This window comes from Lagopus muta, chromosome 8 (assembly GCF_023343835.1).
Source record: "Lagopus muta isolate bLagMut1 chromosome 8, bLagMut1 primary, whole genome shotgun sequence".
NCBI lineage: Eukaryota > Metazoa > Chordata > Aves > Galliformes > Phasianidae > Lagopus > Lagopus muta.
Window position 1 is genome coordinate 18215746 of NC_064440.1, and position 20761 is coordinate 18236506.

Consider the following 20761-nt stretch of genomic DNA (forward strand, 5'->3'; position numbering starts at 1 on the left):
CATTGGAGGACACATTACTAATAATTGCGATATTCATACAAGAATGATGCTTAAAGAATTTCATTTACAGATGCTGTCAAGCTGAGTGGAGGTTCATAAATAATACAACCAAAAATAAAAACACTATTCCTCCCAAAATAAGCCCATGAGTTGTACAAATTCTGTACCAAGTAATAATTTTGACGTCTCAGAGAGATCAAAAAAATCTCGTAACTGTGTACCACAGTGATGTCTGATTAGAACACATGACTATACAGATGAAAGAAAATGAAGATTAGAAACTTAAGTAAATGAAAGCATATAGCAATAATGTCTTTTGTGTACAGATCAAGCTAGACTATGATCTATCCTACATACATAGGAGTGCAGCGAAGCAAGAGAGGAAAAAAAGGTATATATTTCCTTACTCCATTGTCTAGGCTATATTTACACAGGCTAGTAATCAAAACAGATCACTAATCACAGACACTCAGCATGCAAATAAACTGATCTTGTGAGGCATCTGGGGGTAAAGCCATTATCAAGATGCAATCTAAGAAGTAAGAATGATACAGATTTTGGGATGGAGTATGGAGGCCACAGTTGATTTGTAAACCATCATCAGAAAGATTTCTGAAAAACATTTAAATATAACAACTTTCTGATCATTTTTGGTGTGTTCACAGTAGCCATTCGGGAATTAACATGTTTTCTCTCTTTACTAAAGCATACTGATCTGAATTTACCATTTTCATTCATAGTGCCCCAAGGCTACCATATGTAAGTGTGAGAAGGGGGAGAGGGGCCTTCCTGGCCCTGCTGTAAGTAGTTGTCATTTCTCATTTTCCTATTATTGAATAACTGATGTACAATATAAATCAAGATTTATTTTATTATTGGTATTTTTTAGGAAAGTATTTGAACCCAAATCCTACAAAAATAAAAGTTAAAGCTTCAGTACACAGTCATCCATAGATCCACTGCATGGCAATGTCACAGCAGCCAGAAACATACAGAAAGATTCCATTGACATGAAGTGCTCCCTCTGAAAAAAGTATAGTGTGGTCTGGTGAGACCCTCCTATTAGTTAGAGAAGTTTAAAAGGCAGGAAGGAGCAACCTTCCCAAGTAGAACAATAATTCACCTGTTACAATCAGAAAACTACATCTGGTGGAGCTAAATGACCCAACTCAGTACCATTAGTAACAGAAACAGTCTCTGAAAGCAAGAGAGAGCAAGAGGCTCAAATAATAGGAACAGCCAGTTGAGACTAATGAGGAGAGTAAAACAGACAATACTGCTTTCAAAAGGGTTTATGTTTCAAATGCTACCTTTAAGTTGGACAGACTGATAAGGTATCCCTAACATTAAACTAAGGCACCATAGCAATTCACATTCCTTACCCAAAATGAAGAGACAGGGAGAGAGCTTGAAGCAGAACAATGGAGATCTGTCCATTGTCTTTTGACCTGCATAAATACACACTTGTTTTATCCTGCACTGTACAGCACACTTTAATTGAAAATATAGTCAGTAATGCACAAGCTGTAGTCTTATTTAGTTATTATTTTGTCTTTACTTGGAGAATCCAAGTTCCTTTTACAAAAAATCCATGCAGGGGCCAGAGGAAAACTATATATCTACCTAACAATCTAAGTAGCTAGAAAAGCATGTTATCACCTGTGTCCAGAGGAGAATCAAGCTTCATTTACAACAAAGATAAAGGAGAAAATGGCTATCTATTGAGCCAGTCTTTACGCTTTCAGAAATTCAATATAGATATTTAAAAATATATATATAGGAAGCAAATAAATATAGGAAAATACATTGTCTATATGTTGTCAAATAAAAAGTCATTATTTTTAATGTAATTTTATTTGACAACAAAATAAGAACTTAATTTTGTTGCTTTTCAGGGAAAAAAGGGTCGCACTGGGGATGATGGAACTCCAGGCCTGAAAGGAGCAAAGGTGGTCTGATTTTTCAGATTTGGGAAAAAGATTTGTTACCCTGTTAATACAGAAAGACTATCTTAACAGTGCTCATGTATTTTCCATCTATGACTTTTTTTAAAACTCAGCATACTCCTCTTTGCTATAGTAATGACTAAGATCCTTTAAAACAATTAAATCTTATACCTAACATATAACCACCAGAGTGCTAGAAGAGGGAGTTGGCATGCTTCCACTGTGCTAGCTACTCAGCTTGCCCAGAAAACATTTCTTCTGTTTTCACTGATCCTGATTTTGGATTATTCATAGGGGGAACCAGGCCTTAGTGGAATTCCAGGACGAGACGGAATAGAGGTAAAAAAAAAAGAAATCTCCTTTTTGTCTAGTGAGCAGTATTGATTTACTTCAAGACAAAAAATAACACATGAAAAAAAACTTTCAGAATAGTAAAGAATTCTACCTTACCATTAATGATTCATTAACACTAGAAAAAATGAAAACACTATGATTGCTAAAATGAAGTGAATATGCCTTCCTATAAGAGTAAACTAGAAAAATAATATTTAATAATACATAGGCATCCTAGAAAGTGATAAAATCTTTGACATAATAACCTAAGAACATTACAAAAATTAATCCTTTGCCTACACCTTTACAGACCTGTTTCACTTTTGCATTTGGCAAACACAGGTTCTAACATCCCTAACTCTGAATTTATTCACATATGAATTACTCTGCTTTGCTCATTCTTGTTTAATCAGTATATATTTATTATTGTGACTTTTTTCTTGTTTTCTTGATCTAGAATGCTGCTTACTATGATGAAAGCATAAACTCCAGTTGATCTGCTTTTATACAATCAAAATCACAGACTTAAGTGATATTTTCAGATTTGTCCATGCATATAAAAGCATCCATTGTGACCAATAAGTACAGTATTTACAATCATGTTGTAATATTTACTAAAGCTCCTGTATTCATTCATTAGAAGCTGAGATGCTGTATTTCTATAGGCTGCAAACTACTAGTCTCATTTGGTCATACATCCTTACAAACTACTTTACTTTTTTCTTTTCCCAGGGAAAATCTGGGTACAAAGGAGAAAAGGTACTTACTTTCAGTAAAAAAAATTCTGAATATGTATTAGAATTTGAGGCTACTATTAACTATGCTCATTGCTACAATTCTAGTAAATATTAGTGATGAACAATGACAACCATCAATAAGCATACAGAGATTAAGCTAAGTAGGATTACAGCAATGGAAAGATAATAAATGAAAAATGCTCACCAATATCATAAGCTTGCAACAAACTTCACAAGGAGCAACATCCAGAAAGTGATCTTTCCCCTAAGGGGCTCAGCCCTTAAATGGGATCTAGGAGAGGTGCAGCCAGGCTCCACCCCTTTCGGTAGCACAGCTGAATTGCCTTCACCTGTGCTCCTGTGGCTGACTCATTGCTTGCCTCAGGTGGTCAATCAGAGGTTCCAGCTGTGATCAAGAGTTCCTACACAACATCTCCTTACTAGGTATTGCACAAGCTCTCGCTGAGTATGTTTCCCTTCCCTTACAGCACAATTGCTACCGTATGTCATGAAGATAATAGCATTAAACATTATGCAATAACAGGCCATTTTCACCTTAAGTACTGAATGAATAAGGATGCATACGGAACTTTGAGTCATGGCCTGAACCACTGATTGATCATCTGAGGCAAGGACTGGATCAGCCTTGGGAGCACAGCTGAAGGCAATTCAGCTGTAGTGACCAGCAGGGGTGGAACCTGGCTCCACCACTCTAAGAACCCATTTAAGGGCTGACTGCTGCTAGGGAAGGATCTGTTTTTAGAGATTTCTCTTTTGTGGAGCTTTTCATTGTGAGTCTGAATTTTGGGAATGGGTGAGCCTTCTTTTTCTGTTTGGTCCTTTGCTACCTCGCTATGGTACTTTATCCAAATGTACTTTGTTGACTGTTCAGGATGATATGCTCAATATGCATCATAAATATTTATCTCCATTTTTTTAAGGGTGAAAGAGGTGAATGTGGAATCCCAGGGATAAAAGGAGACAGAGTAAGTAGCTGTGAAATTGTTAGGCTTCCTGGAAATAGCTGAAATGTAGAAAAACTACAATTCCCTGAACAACCATAATGATAGAAGTAAGGCAAATGTTAATTCTTAAGCTGAAGAAATTTAGAAACTTGAGTTTTTAAAACTGAAGTGAGTAAGGATACCACTTCCAGTAACTTTCTCATTTCTTTCTGTATTTCACTGAGATGACTCTTAAGGCCCAACCCTGATCTTGCTTGTAATAGTAGTAGAATTCTAATTGACTTTAGTGGGTAGGAGAAGTCAGTATTCAGAGTAGTAGTAGTATTTGGAGGCAATGAGAGGTGAAAACGAAACAAAGATTTGTAACTCCACCATTACTCTTTAATATCGGTGTGTAATTCTTCCTCTGAATTACGGTTTTTGCAGTCCATTTAAAAGATACTTTGTCTCTATTTGCTACTGCCTAATGAGCCTCTCCTGATTTTTTTTTTTTAGTTTTAGTGATATGAGATCTGAATTGGGTACCTTAATAAAGTTGCATAAGTGATTTTGACTAAACTTAAATATACGTGTCCTTTTTTCCCCCCCACTTTTCTTTCAGGGTCCTGAAGGCCCAGTTGGCCCCAAAGGTGCAAGAGGACTGCAGGTAAAATAAATAGATAAACATTAAAAAAAGATTATGAAGCTATAAAAACAAGATGGCCTTGTTACCTAGGGTCCCAAGCTCTGAAATAATACCATGACACAACTTTCTTGGAATTCTTGAGCCACTTGAGTTCAAGGCATACAAAATTGTATTAAAAAGCAACGTAAACAAGAATTTGGAGGAGCACTCTAGACAACTAAATTACTCCTACAATAGGTTTCATCTCAAAGATCACAGTGGACGTAGCTCTGTTAAAATTAAAATCACTCATTTCCCATTCATGGTGTCTATTAAACTATCTTGCAGAGGTACGTAGAAACACTTTATTCTCTTTTCCTCTCAATATTGTGACTGAAGGCTGAGAAATTTAGCCCGTAATAGATACTTCAGTAGATTTGACTAGATTACCTTTTATTATATTTAAATAAAGGGACAACCAAAATTTCTCCCCAACACCTCGAGTAGCTGAATCTATATGTGCACCAGAAAGCATAAATTCTGTTCTGAAATGCTCCTAACTTGTATTTTCACATAGGCTATAGCTAATTAGAGACTTTTTCAAACTTCCATCATTCTGAAACCTTGAAAAATCTCATTAAAACTGCACCTGTTTTAATAGGGTCCACAAGGACAATCTGGAGATCAGGGGCCTGAAGGTCTGCCAGGATCAAAGGCAAGAATTGTATTTATTTCTCCTCTTTATTGATTTTGAAATGTGTCAATGCAACCTCTACCATTTTTGTGGAGAATGCAGTTGAATGTGATGTTGCATATACTCTGCATTCTAAGAGGTTACTAAGGAAGGTATTTGCTCTTTATATTGTGTTCAGATCCAAATCAAGTTCTGTTCTGTCACAAACAGACAAAATACAGCAGCACCACAGAATAAAATGTAGTAGCAGTGCAGTATCACATTTGTTCAGTTTTCAATTTACAACTATTTTTTCCATAAGCGCAAAGCAGGAATTCTGTTTGGGATCTCCAATACAAACTGTTCTTCAAACTGCACACTCCCAAAAAATAATTTAGTTGTTGACAATTACTAGTCCTGTCTACTGATATTCAGCAGAAGATATCTGAAAGTCACTAGGATTAATACAACTCAGGACATAGTCTTGTAGTGGGCCTTTTGGAGGTGGGCTGCAGAAATCACCCAGTGCTTACTATAAGATCTAGTCCCCTCTGTAAACAAGAAAACTTTTTTCTGTTTGTCTTAAAACCATATTATAAAAATCTACTAAATCATTAAGATTTGCTTGGTGTACTTCCTATTTTTCCTCCTTGAAAATTTTCATGCAGTTATTCTGTGATTATGTGATATCTGTTATTTTAGTTTAACAAAAAGCACAGATATCACAGGGTATTACAGACAATTACTGGGTCCATTTTAACTTCATTAAGAGAGATTAGAGACATGCTTTGCTTCTCAGAAAAAAAATAAATTAGTCAAGGCTGATGGATGCTCCAGCTACTGAAGAAGAATGTGGAGAAAAACTGGAAAATGAATGCCGTTCTTTGTTTTAAAATTAAATATCACATTACCTGATAATGCAAAATGCACCAATTTTTGTGCTACTTAGCTCTACCTCTACTTTATCTCTTTTGCTATCTCCTTTTGCACCATGTTTAGAGTGCCTACTGGCCTACAGTTAATCGTATGCCAGCTAGATGTGAATGAAAACCATTTTATCACACACGAAACAAAACATTTGTCCATTTCTGGCTGGCATCACTTTGTACAGAAAACATCTATGCTCTTAATAAAGGGAATTTTGAACAGTGAAAGAGCGAAGATGAAGCAATAGTTAAGATAATACCAGTTGGTTGAAATTCAGGATATACAAAAAACAAATTTCAAAATCTGTTCTTCAACAACAAACAGTTAAACCTATTTCTTTAGACTCTAACTTTTATGCAGGATTGTTTATTTTTCCATTCTTTTGAAAGGGTGAAAGAGGTCTTCCCGGACCACCTGGCTTGCCTGGAGAGACTGGAATAGGACTGCCAGGCCCAAAGGTACAAGCATGTGTCTTCCATATTAATTGTATTATAGGCTAAGAACAAAGACTGAGACAGCTGAGATAATATACTTTACAGTACATGAGAAATTTCAAGCCCCCAAATTTTTTTCATAGTACTGTAGAAGTAGAATGAAACTGTCCTGTAATGCAGTGAAATGCACTAGTTCAGTGTCTGTTGGGCTGTGCAAATCTGAGGATACTCAGATGTTCTCTGCCACTATATTCAACTACACCATATATTGCAAGCACAGAATATGTGATGAGTATTTATGTGCCACATGTACAAATAATTAAATAAGGCATTTTCAAAATATATCTGTTTGAAGGGCGACACTGGTTTGACAGGAAGACCAGGCCCAGTTGGCCCACCTGGAGTTGGTGAGCCAGGAGTTCTGGTATGTCTGTTTCTCATTTGGAGAGGGGGAAGTGGGAAAGAAAGGAAGACTTCTCAGTGCTTTCATAATTTAAGAGACATATGTATTTTAAATGATACTCTTCTTCCTTCAACTAGCTCCCTCTATCATACGTAGTATTTTGTCTGACCTTGAATTTCCTCAGTAAATTGTAATGTTTCAAATTCCTTGACTTTTCTAATTGTCTTAGTCTCCAAACTGTGATAAATAGCACCTTATGCAAAACAAGACAAATACTTTAATAAATCTGTCCCAAGAGATTAAAATCCATGTCTTACATTTTTCTGACTTTTTCAATAACAGTACAGAGGAAAGAGCTGCTCTGTGGGAGAACAGGAGCCTGTGATGTGCACCTTTGTTAGCCATGACACCTATACTAATGTGATAAGAAAAACTGTTTTTTTTTTTAAGTTCACATTTTTAAGAAAATCTACTTGCAAATATGCTTGTCACAAAAGTGTTCTATTTATGCCATGCAGTTAGCTTTGCCTTAAAACAAGATATAATTCTGAAGCTGCATACAGAACTATTTTCAAGCCTATTTACTACAGAGTACGCTAAGACTAACTTACTGCCATTCTGTGATGTATGTGCAGTCTCAAGGAGTAAAACAGAAAAGCAAAACAGATTCAGGAAAGCATTGTGAAGTAGGTGGAATACATGCAGGTTTTGAACTGCATTTAATAAAGAAGTTTGGTTGTCTTACTTGCCCCTTGTGTTCCTATGAGCTCTGCTTTCAGAAAGAGAAAAAGCATGCTATTGTTCTTTTTGCCAACTGCCATTAAATCTCTGTATGGATACATTTTCCTCAGTTTCATTCTGCATGGACTTTAATGCGGTTCCCCTCCTCTTGTGATTATACTGATACATTAATAAAGATTAGTAACAATTTGCAAACTAAAGTTTAGAGAGTAAAAACTTTAGAGAAAAAAAAAGGAATCACTACTACATACTGTGATTAATAAGTAACTAGAAAAGTAATACTGTCTGCCTTGTTACTGCTGCAGGCCAAAATGCTCATCACTGACTCATTGTGAATATTATATTACTCTATTTTTAACAGGTTATAACTACATACAAACATCTAAAGACATGCTTATAGCCTACAATGACATAGCATGTGCTGCTCTTGATTTGCCTGATTAACATATTTTGACCATTTTATACTTACGTTAACAGGGGCCTCAAGGACCACAAGGTGTACAAGGGGAACGGGGTTTACCAGGAGAAGGGCTTCCAGGAGCAAAGGTACTGCAGTTGAAGTACTCTAGGAGCAGAGCATCACTGCTACATGAGTACATGCCAAAACAAGTTCACAGCGGACTAAAGAACCTGATAAATTAGCTTTTAAATAAATAATAAAATATGGCTTCAATTAAAATTTCAGAATTCAGTTGGTCTAAACAAAATATCAAGGCACAGATATCACCCTTAGAGGTCCAAGAGGCTATTTAATTCCCCTTAAACTTTATTTGCAGAACCTAAGCCTAGGAAGAAGCTATAGTTGTAAAAGAGCTTCTAGTATGTGACTTTACATGAGTTATTATAAAAGTGATTCCTTAGATGAAAATTTCACCTTTTGGTTGCTTTTTTTTTTTTTTTCTACATCCTTATATACAGGGACCCTTGTTCTCACTAATGACAGGCTGCTAAGCTCAAATAGCTCAGCCACTGGCTAATGTTTTTTAGCAAATGGCTGGATTCAGTTTGTGGGTAAAAAAAAAAACTGCTGTTGCTGTTTTTCAGATACAGTGGAAGGTAATGACAATAGTAGTTGCACTTGCACATGGATGGACACTAGATACACTGTAAGCTGCTTTTGCTGTCTGCTGAAAACCAGCTCTCAGTCTTGGCTTTCATTTTGACTTTTGGTTACAAGTGGCAGGGCTGTTGTGAAACAGATACTCTCAAGGCCTTTTATGTGTTTTTGACTTGAGTAATACTTCAAATGGAACTCATTTCTTAACTGTTTCCCTGGGAAATGCACTAGTTGAGTGTTTATTATAGTGGAAAAAAGAAAGATTCTAAAGTAGTAAACTTCACTACATTGTACAAAAGCCTTCTGGTGGGCTTGTTAACACTAATGTGGTGGTGAGTTCTTACATTTAAATATAGTTTTAAGTTTTATGAGATACAGCCCCAACCCTGCAAAGCAAGGAGTTCCTTTCTCCTGTACATCTGTGCTATAGGGTCATTTTTTTATTCATCCACCAAATCAGTTTTGGTTGAGAAAACAAATATGTTTTGAAACAATGTTTTGAAGCATTTTGAAATATGTTTTGAAACAAATATGTTTCATAGATGCAGGCATCAATTGTTCCTTTACTAAGAATCTTACCGTTTTTGCACACAATACTGTACTCAGCTGGGTTAAAATCTGACTTCTGCTAGCATCTCTTAAAATATGATGCAGTACTTATTTTATGATGAATTATATCAATTGCCTAGCCTCATTGCTGATGGCTTATTTTCACTTAACAGATCTTATCCATGAAAACATAATTTGAAGAAAATATATTTAGAAATCACTGCATTGCTGCTGAAATATCAATTCATGTGGGGAGAAACAGTGCAACTAACAAGTATTGCACAGCAACAATGCACAGCGGGAAAAATTACGGAATAATGCATAATCTTACTGAAACTATTGAGCACTTGAGTTAAGCAGAATAAAGTAGCCAAAGGGGAGTTCTGCCAGTATTACTGGAACACTTGATTTGGAAAAAAAAAAAAAAGCACAGTTTTGACTGCCAAATCTGACCTGAAGACAAGCATGTATAAACAGAGTCTATACACGTATCTCTAATTCTATTTATGGCTGCCAAGTCAGACCTACAGTTTAAAATGCATTTTAAGCAGGCAATTTCTTAATTTAAAGGAAATTGTACAGTTGCTTTCTTTCAGCAGAATGTTTTTGCTGGAAACTCACAACACAGTTCAGTGAAATGAGAAATATAAGCAAGTGTTCCAAAGCATCAGGTTAAGGAATGTTCTTTTAAGCAAAAGTTCACGTGATGTTTTTTAGTCAAAAGTAAAAAGGTTGAAACTGGTTGAAAGGGGGAGAAAAAGCCCATCTGGGGCATAGGTTCATTGCCTTGGGTGATTCTGAAGCTATTTGCACAACCTAATGATCTGTCTCTACATGTTGTATTAACAGAAATACAAGAAATTGCAGTATTTTTTTCCTTACTAATCTACATTTTCCCGAAGACTGCTGTACTATAAATGAATGTTTAGAAGGACAATTATATTTATATATATGCATTTCTATGATAATGCAACTTGGTCTGGTCTTTATTCTGGAAAAATTCTTAGATCTAGATCCTCACTGCCACACTTGAATGAGAATAATCCATGAGCAATTAGAGGAATCAATTTAGACTCAGAACTCAGTCCTGCTGACATTCAAATCACCTGTGGCTTTGCCATTGATTTGAAGGGAAGCAGAACAGGACTCAGAACAATCAAAGTGAGTAAAAAGATTTAAAAAAAAGATTTTTTTTTTTTAAAAAGCTTGTTCAGCTCTTTCATCAATAATTTCAAACAGCAGAGCAAGCTCATTTGAAAAGATGATCTCTTTGGTATCCTAGAAAACAAATCCAGAAACTACTTTCTGGTCCTTTTCATTTTGACTTTTGAGATGACACAGCAAACAGTGTCTCTAGTTATTTCAGAGGGAACAGCTGTGTTTTTCTATAGCTAACATATTATTTTTTCATGTAGGGAGACCGTGGTTTTGATGGACCAAAAGGCCCTCGTGGACTTCCAGGAATCAGCATAAAAGGTGAAAAGGTGAGTAGAACATACACAAAGGGATTTGCAAAAATCCACTTTGTCACTCAAAAAAGGCCCTATACAACAAACTTATGCTCAGTAAGTTCTCCTGACCTTTTTGAATGTGTCTTCATATTAAAATAGAAATGTTAACGAAAAACTGACTCTCTTCAAAAGTTAAGGTTTAGAATGGGAAAAAATGACTATCAGTTGGTAGCAGCCACAGAATCAGGAGGGAATAAGTATATATATGTAAGATATAAGGTCACGTCCTCAGCTTTGCTGATTTAAGGAGTTAAGTCAACATGAGTATCATGGGAACTGTCTCAGATTGTTTCTGTATCTTTACGCAACTAATCAAATGCACTTTGCCAGGGTGAATTTGGTCCACCTGGTTTACCTGGACCAATAGGATTACCTGGAATTGGAATCCAAGGAGAGAAGGTATGGTCTTCTCTTTCCCCTCACTCCACAGCTAAATGTCTAATAACAGAATATTGTTTATTTTTAGGAAGTAATTAGATAATATTTTCAGGGAGTGGAAGGCCCCAAAGGACCTCCGGGCTCTAGAGGGTTTCCAGGACAGGGACTACCTGGACCAAAGGTTAGAGAATTTTATGAAGTAAAAAGCCTTTCTTGTGTTCTCTGAATAAGAAGTGGTCTGTCTCTAACTATATGCTTGTTGAAGGGCTCAACATCTAACTTAGTTGCAGGAAATTACTTCCTTTATTAACATTATTAAACTGTACAGCAGTTCCCACTCCACTGAAAAGCCCTAATGAACCTATGACATTACTCTGTTTTGTCTTAGCTTGCCACAAAATCTTTTGAGGTACCAAATATCAGCCAGTAAACTACTTTTTCTGGTATTTTTCCACAGCAAGAGAGGTCTTATCTGGTCTTGCAATTTCATCATGTTGTAGGCAGGTGCAGTAAATCAATTCCAAAAAGTTATGCACTAGACATAAAAGAATATCAACATTTCAAAAATCTTTTATTCTCAGTGCAGTGTTTATTTTCCAGGAGAAAAATATATATATATATAGCTTAGATATTAGCTGCCTTGTTAATTCTGCTGCCTGTTTTCTCACCTGATTTTGTGAATTTACTATATCTAGGAGTTAAGAATGGTCCAAGATTAGATGAAGATCACAACTGATGAAGGAAAATTATCACAGTAATCTAGCCTTGACTAATTTGCACAATCCAGAACTGTTAATAGAAGAGTTCAACCTTAAAGTGTTTGGAATGGAGATTCAGAGTGATTTTCTGAAAAGAAGCATAAGATAAAGTTCTGAATGCCTGCAGGCTATTTAAGAATAGTATAAAGAACTGAAGATGCAAAGTGGGTCTAAGATCCACACCAGGTAAAGCATTTTGGAGCATCAGAGAGCATTGCCTCTTTCACAGAATCACAGGGTTGAAAGGGAACTCAAGGATCATGAATCTCCAACCCTCCTGCCACATGCAGGGCCATCAACCTCCCCATTTAATACTAGACCAGCAGACCAGGGCCCCATCCAATCTGACCTTGAACACCTCCAGGGATGGGGCATCCACAACCTCTCTGGGCAGCCTGTTCCAACACCTCACCACTCTCTCTGTAAAGAATTTCCCCCTGACATCCAACCTAAATCTCCCCTCCTCAACTTAAAACCATTTCCCCTCGTCCTGCAGTTATCAAGCTTCTCAAAGAGTTGATTCCGCTCCTCTTTGTAGGTTCCCTTTAGGTATTAAAAGGCTGCAATGAGGCCCCCCTGCAGCCTTCTTTTCTCCAGGCTGAACAAGCCCAGCTCCCTCAGCCTGTCTTCATAGGGGAGGTGCTCCAGTCTTCTGATCATCTTTGTGGCCCTTCTCTGGACCCTCTCCAGCAGCTCCCTGTCTTTTTTGTATTGGGGGCTCCAGACCTGGATGCGGTATTCCAGATGGGGCCTCACAAGAGCAGAGTAGAGGTGGTCAATCACCTCCCTGTCCCTGCTGGCCACCCCTCTTTTGATGGAGCCCAGGATACCATTTGCCTTCCAAGCTGCAAGAGCACACTGCTGGCTCATGTTAAGCTTTTCATCCATCAAGACCCCCAGGTCCTTCTCCACAGGGCTGCTCTCAAGGACCGCTCCTTCCAGTCTGTATGGATGTCTGGGATTCCTCCAGCCCAAGTGCAAAACTCTGCACTTTGCCATGTTGAACCTCATCAGGTTCACCCGAGCCCACCTTTCTAGCCTGTCGAGGTCCCTCTGAATGGCATCCCTTGCTTCAACCGCATCACTCAGCTTGGTGTCGTCAGCAAACTTGCTGAGGGTGCATTCGATTCTGTCTTCGATGTCACTGAGAAAGATGTTACAGAGCACCGGTCAGAAGACAGACCCCTGGGGGATGCGGCTTGTTACCAGCCTCCACCTGGACATAGAGCCATTGATGACCACCCTCTGTCTGCTGCCCTTTGACCAGTTTCTTGTCCATCCAGTGGTCCACCCATCAAATCCACATCCCTCCAATTTGGAGACAAGGATGTGGTGCGGGACTGTGTCAGAGGCCTTGCTCAAGTCCAGGTAAATGACATCAGTAACTTTCATCTGAAGTGATTACACAGGAACGTGTTTTACTACTGGTACAAAGAAAGAGAAGGTAAACTGCTTGAGGAGCTCAGATATACTGCTGAACTGTTGGTAGGAAACATTAATGGCCACACATAATTACAGATTTACATCATTAATCATTTCTACCAGCTACTTTTTGGTGACAGCTCAAAAGGTGCCCAGGAATCTTGAGATTCTTAATCTTTGTGACCAAGTGTTTAACAAATTATACTAAAGATAATATCACACTAATCTTTTCTGTAAATATAATAAACAAAGAATTTGCTTTGTATTTTTCCATTACAAAGCTCTTAATTTCTACTTAAGGGTGAGCAAGGCTTGCCAGGAGAGACTGGAGTGCCAGGAGAAAGAGGTATTGGAGAGCCTGGTTCTAAGGTATATTATTAATAGATGAATTCATTTATTTATTAATTTGAATTTGAAAATTTGTGCTTCTTGTGTGTTCTTTCTGTAAGCATGTAAGAATAACTCTAGAAACAGACTGTTAAACAATTAGACACTACTTTCCTTTTTTTGTGATACGTGGGAGTTGTCATTATAAAGAAAGAACTACAAGACTTGAGTTCATATGCATAAATGTTTTCTATAAATGTACATACAGTTTACTCGTCTTTTAAAAATAGATTTACTTGATTTGGAGTCTGAATTTAATAGTAAGACTTACTTTTATTGATGTCAGGGTGAGCCAGGCCTTTCAGGACTGGCAGGTCTGCCTGGCCTTCCAGGAGAAGATGGAGCCCCTGGACAAAAGGTTGGTTTATTTCTCTCTGCAGCCCACCTGCTTCCCTTCATGCATTCTTGCTGTTTGCTCTGTGCTGATATTCAAACTTAAAAGAGAGGATCTTCATGGACAAGGGGAAAAGTAGCACATGAAAAAGAAAAACCTCAAAAATGTTTTCCAGGGAAACTTCTTCAATTTTAGGGGTGTTGGTAGTTGTGTTATCTTATTTACAGCTGGCTTTTTTCAACCCATCAAATTCCCTGCTTAGAAGGAAGACCATTAAAATGGCTGCAGGCAAAATTTAGTAGCTTTCTGATGATGAATGGAAAACTCCATGTATTTTTACATTATGCACTCAGTGTTCCATCATTGATTAGGAAATATGCTACTTTATGTATTTCCACCCAGAGCTTTACAATAGTTGCTTCTGAATATGGGAAGAAAATCCTGAGCCTACTGCATCAGCGAGAATTGTCCCAATGACTTTAAGAAGTCTATGATTTTAATGAGGTTATTCAAGTAATTTTAGGGTTGATCTTGCACTATTGTCTGTGTAGTTCTCTGAAAAACAGTGCTTTGATTTTTTTCATTCTAGGGTGAACCAGGATTACCTGGTCTTAGAGGTCCTGAAGGTGCTCCAGGCATTGGAATACAGGGGGAGAAGGTAAGAACATTTTACTAAAGGAATCACTCTGAAAGGAAGCATTCTAAAGCTCTAGGAGTAGGTTTGTCCAGATCTTTTCTTCTACGGTCCAATGTAAGTAATTAAAAAATAAATGTCAAGAAATAGGTTAATAATTGTTTGTAGAAGTAGCTAGCTGTAAAGTTTGTTTCAGCCTGAAACAACAACTTTTAAAATAGTGAAGTTAATAAAATACTGTCCAGAACACCATTTTCATAATTTTTTTTAATAATAGTAAAACAGTTCAGTGGCTCAGTACCTGTTACAATGCTTGGTACAAGAAGTCTTACAAAGAGGTAGGTTTACCTTTGTTGGGTCTACTGCTTCTCTTAGTAAGAATAACTGGCAAGACTCTCTGGGTTTTGCTTCTTGTGCTGGTCTTCTGTGCTCATCAATAAATGGGGAAGTAATCCTGGTTTCTCACATCAGCATCTTTATCCTGAGAAATATCGTCATTGTCCAAAACACTAGACAGAATAAATATCACAGAAGGAAAATAAACATAGTATTATAATTGTAAAGAGCCAGAAATAATAAAAAAAAGCTGAAAAACAGCTCGGGAGGAAAAAGAAAAATCAAGACATCTGTTTTCAGAATACTTAGGGAACACACGCAGATGTCATGTACCAATAAGTACATCTATCAACAAAATTATTAACTGTTTGAATATTTCAGGGTGACTTAACTCATTTTTGGTATAACTATTATAGCTTAATAAAGATTAAAGCCATTTACCACTTAACAAATCATGTATTCTTGGCTTTTTCTGCCTGAAACCGTGAGCTGATAAGTTAGAGAGGGCAGAATGGCCTTATTTTTTTTAATGTAAAAAAAGTCTGTTTTTCTGTTTTGATTAGTTCTCTTGAACAATATTTTTTTCCACGTAATTACTCAATTTTTCAGCTGCAAGGCTATATATGATCTTTAAGACTTTTGGGTTTTCTTTTTTTTTTTTTTTGTAATATTCATGAGTAATTCAGTTAATTTAATTTCAGTTGGAATCTATTTGTTTTTAACTTCAAGAATCCCAAACTGGACAATTATTGAGCAGAATTAACTGGCTTGTTGATGGAAGCTATGGAAAGAGCCCATGTGCACCAGCTGCAATATAGAACTTCACCATGTTTCACTGATATTCACAATTAATTTCAGATAACACACTCTTGATATTTTGGTATGTGTGACTTCTCTGTTTTATTAGGGAGATCAAGGTCAGAGAGGAATACGTGGATTAACAGGACCAACAGGAATGCCTGGGCCTGCAGGAGCTAAAGTATGTTCATTATCACACTGTGTGTGTAAAACAGCCCTCCAGAACTGTGCTTTATCCTAGATTTCAGAAATAACCTGTGTGAAATGAACTTCTCAAAGAATAACTACCAAAAAAACCCCAAGTTCAGCTAGGGTTTTCCTAAGCAAGACACACCACAGTCATTATAAACATCCAGAAACATTCTTTAAAAACTTCATATTCACTGTGTTGCTTCCTTTAGAAGGGAAGAATTGACTTGAAAAAAGTTAGAGGATAATAATAGTGGCGTTCTATGCTGAAATATTTGGGAAGACAATACAGTGTGTGGCATACACACATGGACCACAACTTCATTTTTTCCTTGCACTGATCAGACTCATGGATGGTATTCTTCTACTGATTTGCAGTTTGAATTCTCACTGAAAGTGAAAGAGAGGCTACCCCAAGTTTATCGTCCAGTTTCTGAAGTCTTTTGCTATTAATTCATACAACAGTATTTCAGCATAAGATAAAAAAAATCAGAAGAGGTAATAAAGTACACTGGAAGGACTATTTGGAAAAAACCAATCTGTTGTGACAGAAAAAATGCACTTGTATAGCTACACAGCTGGGCAGGAGGCTTTGAGTACTGGGTGTGCTGAACTGAGTCTAGAATATACTAAGAAAAGGATTTTTCGGAATGCGTATTTATTCAGGGACTGAGAGGAATATCATTTCCCTTGAGAAATCAAAACTATAGTGATTATCAGTTCTTAAATGGCTAGATTTCACTTAATACCAATTTAATCTAAATAAAATAGAATATAAATAAAATAATAAAACTTCTAACAGACTTTGAAATACGCGGAAATGTTTTCTCCAAGAGATGCTCGTGCTACTTTCAGAGGGAAAAAAAAAAAAGCACTGTTTTCCCTCTCCTTCCTTCACTGCAGGGAGAGCCTGGTGTACCAGGACGTCTTGGAATGCCAGGCCCTCCTGGAAGAGCTGTGCCTGGACCAAAGGTAACATCTTCGAAATATTTTTAAATCCTAGTACTTCCTAGTACTTCTAAACACAGTGTGAGAACTACGAAGTAGGCCATGCTACTGTTCATGTAAATTATTTCAGCCATAAGAGTTTACATGAAACTTATTTCCTACCAATAGAGTTCTATAGATTGTATCCACTCTAGTTACCACCATGGCCTGGTATTAACTACGTGCCAGCTTGAGCTGTAGGCAATGTATGTTCTTGTATTTGTCTTTGAGAGCCTTAGTATCAAAATACTTTTCTTTATCTGCTCTTAGCATTTATCTTAAATACCTGCGTTTATATATATTGTATGTATAGCAAAATTAACAAAAAACAATTACTGGTTGGTGTTTAATAATATATGCAAGTAGGGTACATGTTTTCTTCATTGCAGGGTGACATTGGCCTACCTGGTCTTGCTGGACCAATTGGAGAACCAGGTTTTGGGCTTCCTGGAGCAAAGGTAGCTCCTGAATTGATGAACTAATTTCTGATAGAACTGTAAAATAAGGCAAGATGTTGGTGAAGCAACAGCTGATCACTGAGGGTGGCAAGGTGTTACACAACACTTACTGTATACATTGTACTGCATTGGTACAGTATAAGGATTTGTAGAGTCAGATGACTGTGGACAGTCAATCTTTCAGACTCCATGAATCATAAGCTTTCAGATGGCAGAGAACCAGGAAAAAAAAAAAAACTTATTTTTAAATCACAGTGAGTGAATACAGTGAGAACACATGATTTATGTGCTTACAACAGCATATCTGTTAAACACAGCTGTTTTTTTCTGAGCAGTTTTTAGGTAAGAAGCTTCATTTCTAAGTATGGCACAGAGTAATACGTAAGTTCCAAACAGACATCAGGACATGAGCCAATCCAGAGAAGAGGTTCCTTAAGTAGTGAAAGAACATGAAAGAGTAGCTAATCTCGAAGGACTTTTCTCTAGCACTTCTATAGCACTGTCTCAGTGTTAGTTAGATTCAACTTTTCCTCAGGCTTTAACTAAGCGAATTTGGCAATATTCTGGAGTGTAGATCCTGCCCCTTATCCTCTGACCGATGTTAAGCCCGAAAAAATCCTGAATTTTGGCTGCTCTCAGTATTTTTCCATTACTAAGTTTTGCTTGCTATCAGTATTTGTGCTTTTGCTTCACTGTCAGATATCTGTGCTGAGCTGTACAGGGTGAAACCTTCTACAGTTTCATTTTTCTTACAAAATTTCTGCATGGGCATTTTCTTGGCATTGCTATGCATGCCTGTATTTTGGGCAGCTGCGGAGACAAACACAGTCATCTGCCCGTATCATCCATTCAGGTGCAATTCAGAGCAGCTTTCAGCTGTTTGTCAGGATGGGTTTGTGCGTTCAGAACTAGAATAATAGTAATTAGGATAAGAAAATAATGCAACTGAAGCCATTCCTTATTAAATGTCAGTCATAATAACAGCGGACAGAGCTCTAAAAAAGATTCAGATTACTGACTTAGAAGTGAAAGGTCTTGTACATCCTCAGTGTTATCAAGTATTCCAGTTTTAATCTGGTATTGTCTAGTACTAATTAACCACAATAATTTACAGTAATATACATGCAGAGATAAAAATCAACTTACAGTATCTCTGATAAAGAAATTTCATGCTCATGGAATATTTCCTGCTAGCAATTGCATTGGCAGTCATCTCATCTGTTTTTCCTGCTTTTGTCAGGGTGACCGAGGCCTTCCAGGACTCCCTGGGCCCTACGGGGCAAAAGGAGATGGTTACCCCGGTCCACCTGTAAGTTTACAGATGTTTCTTTTTAATGTGAAATGGGAACAAATAGGTAAAACAAAGTGATTAGCCTCCGTGGCTGACATGCCAGGAAAGATTTGCTTGTATTTTAGGCTCTTCAACTGTGGTAATGCATTCTAGCATGGAAGGAGAAAAGAAATCTTCCTCTGTATTAGTGCAAGACCTTACAAGTCCCTGACTCCTCTTATTACACAATGCAACATATTCCAGTAGGAGAATTTTTTTATAGTAGTACTGAGGTTTCAGTCAGTTCCTTCAAAATCTTAACGTAGGTTACTGTCTTCTGCCCAGCCACACAGAATTTTAAGCCCAAACAGAGGAACATAACCCAGCTGAACAGCTGTGTCCACATACACAGGTATGAACTCTGGGTGACCTGTTAATCTTCCAGAACTACTGAAAAAGCAACTACTGTCCAGAGTCAGAAGAGCAATCTGTCCTCAGTTCTATTCATAGGGCTGCTGAGGGTGGCACAAGGAACTGGCTGACCTACTTCACAGCCAGAAATCAGTACTGCTAGACAGAAAAAACATCTGCAGAAAAGGATACAAAGAGAAAATGCTCACTGTTTCCCCTTCAAGAGAGCATGCATATGCAGCGGTGGCCCCACATAGCCAGTTCCACCAGTCCTGGTTTGTCATGCTGGCTGGAGTCAGGGGACTTTGGTTACATGCTAGCATTCATTTGTGCAAAAGACATCTTTATAAATGTATACAAACATTAGGAGTAAAAAATTAATGAACATCACAGAGGAAGTTTGACGCTGAAGCATTTACAGTACTTTTTGACATTTCGGTGCAATCCAATCCTATATCTGCTTTTGTACCAACTACTCTGAATCAGACTCCTGACACATGCAGGTCTCTTGCTTGAGGTAGAACACCCATACAACCACTACTGACACAACTTCTAGCTTATCTGAGTGGAATTTAACCACAGACCACAAGTGACCCCACAAAGAGTCAACATATTCAAGCTATGAGACATATTGTTAACAAATTAATGTAGTCAACACAACTTGAAGTAAAATTAATATTCTATCTCTGCACAAATTTTCAGGGCTTGCCAGGCCTTCCTGGACTTCCTGGTGAGCAAGGCCCTGAGGGAGTTGGATTACCGGGACCTAAGGTACAGATCTTAACTGCAAGAAAAGTAAATGCATGCATATACTCCACATACATATATTTCCTACCCACAGATCACAGGCAGATTATCTTTTTCATACAGCTTTAATTTACTTGTCAGTAAATAAAAGGTAGATTCCACAGAAGATCTTCAAGCTTCAGTTCAGAACTCATCTTGATGCTGACTGCAGGCTTACATGAATACAAGTAATTGATAGATTGACTGCAGCTACTTAAGCACACCTAATGTCTCTTAAAAGAATGTGCATCTTGTTTTCACTCTCATCAATCTGCTAACTGTCTGAAGGCACTAACAAGAAAAATATGCTAGAGATATGCCAGTGTGAACACAGTCTGACAGGCAGGAAGGCAAAAAGATTTTTGCTGACTTGCAGGAACTGGAGTTTATTTTGTGATATGGGAATTGTAATGCCTCTCTAACTATTGCATAACTGACTGTGCATGTCTTGATATGTTTAGAACACTAGTCACTGATAAACCCTAATATCCTTATTCTGCCTGTACTATTCATGGTTTAGCACTGTTTATATTTACAATGATCTGTTCAACAATTTTCCTTGCCTTGTCCTGTTTGAGTACAGCAAATTCTAGAGACAAATCAAACTTTGTATTCACTAGTTATATTTTAAAGTATCTGTTTTCAGGGTGCTCCTGGTAGTAGAGGACCAGTCGGTCTCCCAGGTCCCCCAGGAGAAGGGCTGCCAGGACCAAAAGTAAGCCATTTAAACACA

At 37.4% G+C, this 20761-nt stretch overlaps 2 protein-coding genes across 2 annotated transcripts in view; one reads left to right on the forward strand and one right to left on the reverse strand.

The window, feature by feature from the left end:
* LRP2 (LDL receptor related protein 2) overlaps window positions 1-3252 on the reverse strand; it is a 136918-nt gene extending 133666 nt beyond the window's left edge. The window contains exon 1 of the mRNA XM_048953630.1: window positions 3222-3252. The gene's annotated coding sequence lies outside the window, so the exon portion shown is untranslated. The remainder of the gene's footprint in view (window positions 1-3221) is intronic.
* The window catches only part of LOC125697060 (collagen alpha-1(XXVIII) chain-like), a 32045-nt gene that overhangs the window by 2969 nt on the left and 8315 nt on the right, over window positions 1-20761 (forward strand). Inside the window, exons 4-25 of the mRNA XM_048953643.1 lie at window positions 741-800; window positions 1896-1949; window positions 2241-2285; window positions 3012-3038; window positions 3958-4002; window positions 4583-4627; window positions 5247-5300; window positions 6575-6643; window positions 6975-7043; window positions 8241-8309; window positions 10785-10853; window positions 11211-11279; window positions 11371-11439; window positions 13739-13807; window positions 14112-14183; window positions 14749-14817; window positions 16037-16108; window positions 17020-17088; window positions 17493-17561; window positions 18802-18870; window positions 19945-20013; window positions 20675-20743. Coding sequence (XP_048809600.1) covers window positions 741-800; window positions 1896-1949; window positions 2241-2285; window positions 3012-3038; window positions 3958-4002; window positions 4583-4627; window positions 5247-5300; window positions 6575-6643; window positions 6975-7043; window positions 8241-8309; window positions 10785-10853; window positions 11211-11279; window positions 11371-11439; window positions 13739-13807; window positions 14112-14183; window positions 14749-14817; window positions 16037-16108; window positions 17020-17088; window positions 17493-17561; window positions 18802-18870; window positions 19945-20013; window positions 20675-20743 — 1371 coding nt within the window. The remainder of the gene's footprint in view (window positions 1-740; window positions 801-1895; window positions 1950-2240; window positions 2286-3011; window positions 3039-3957; window positions 4003-4582; window positions 4628-5246; window positions 5301-6574; window positions 6644-6974; window positions 7044-8240; window positions 8310-10784; window positions 10854-11210; window positions 11280-11370; window positions 11440-13738; window positions 13808-14111; window positions 14184-14748; window positions 14818-16036; window positions 16109-17019; window positions 17089-17492; window positions 17562-18801; window positions 18871-19944; window positions 20014-20674; window positions 20744-20761) is intronic.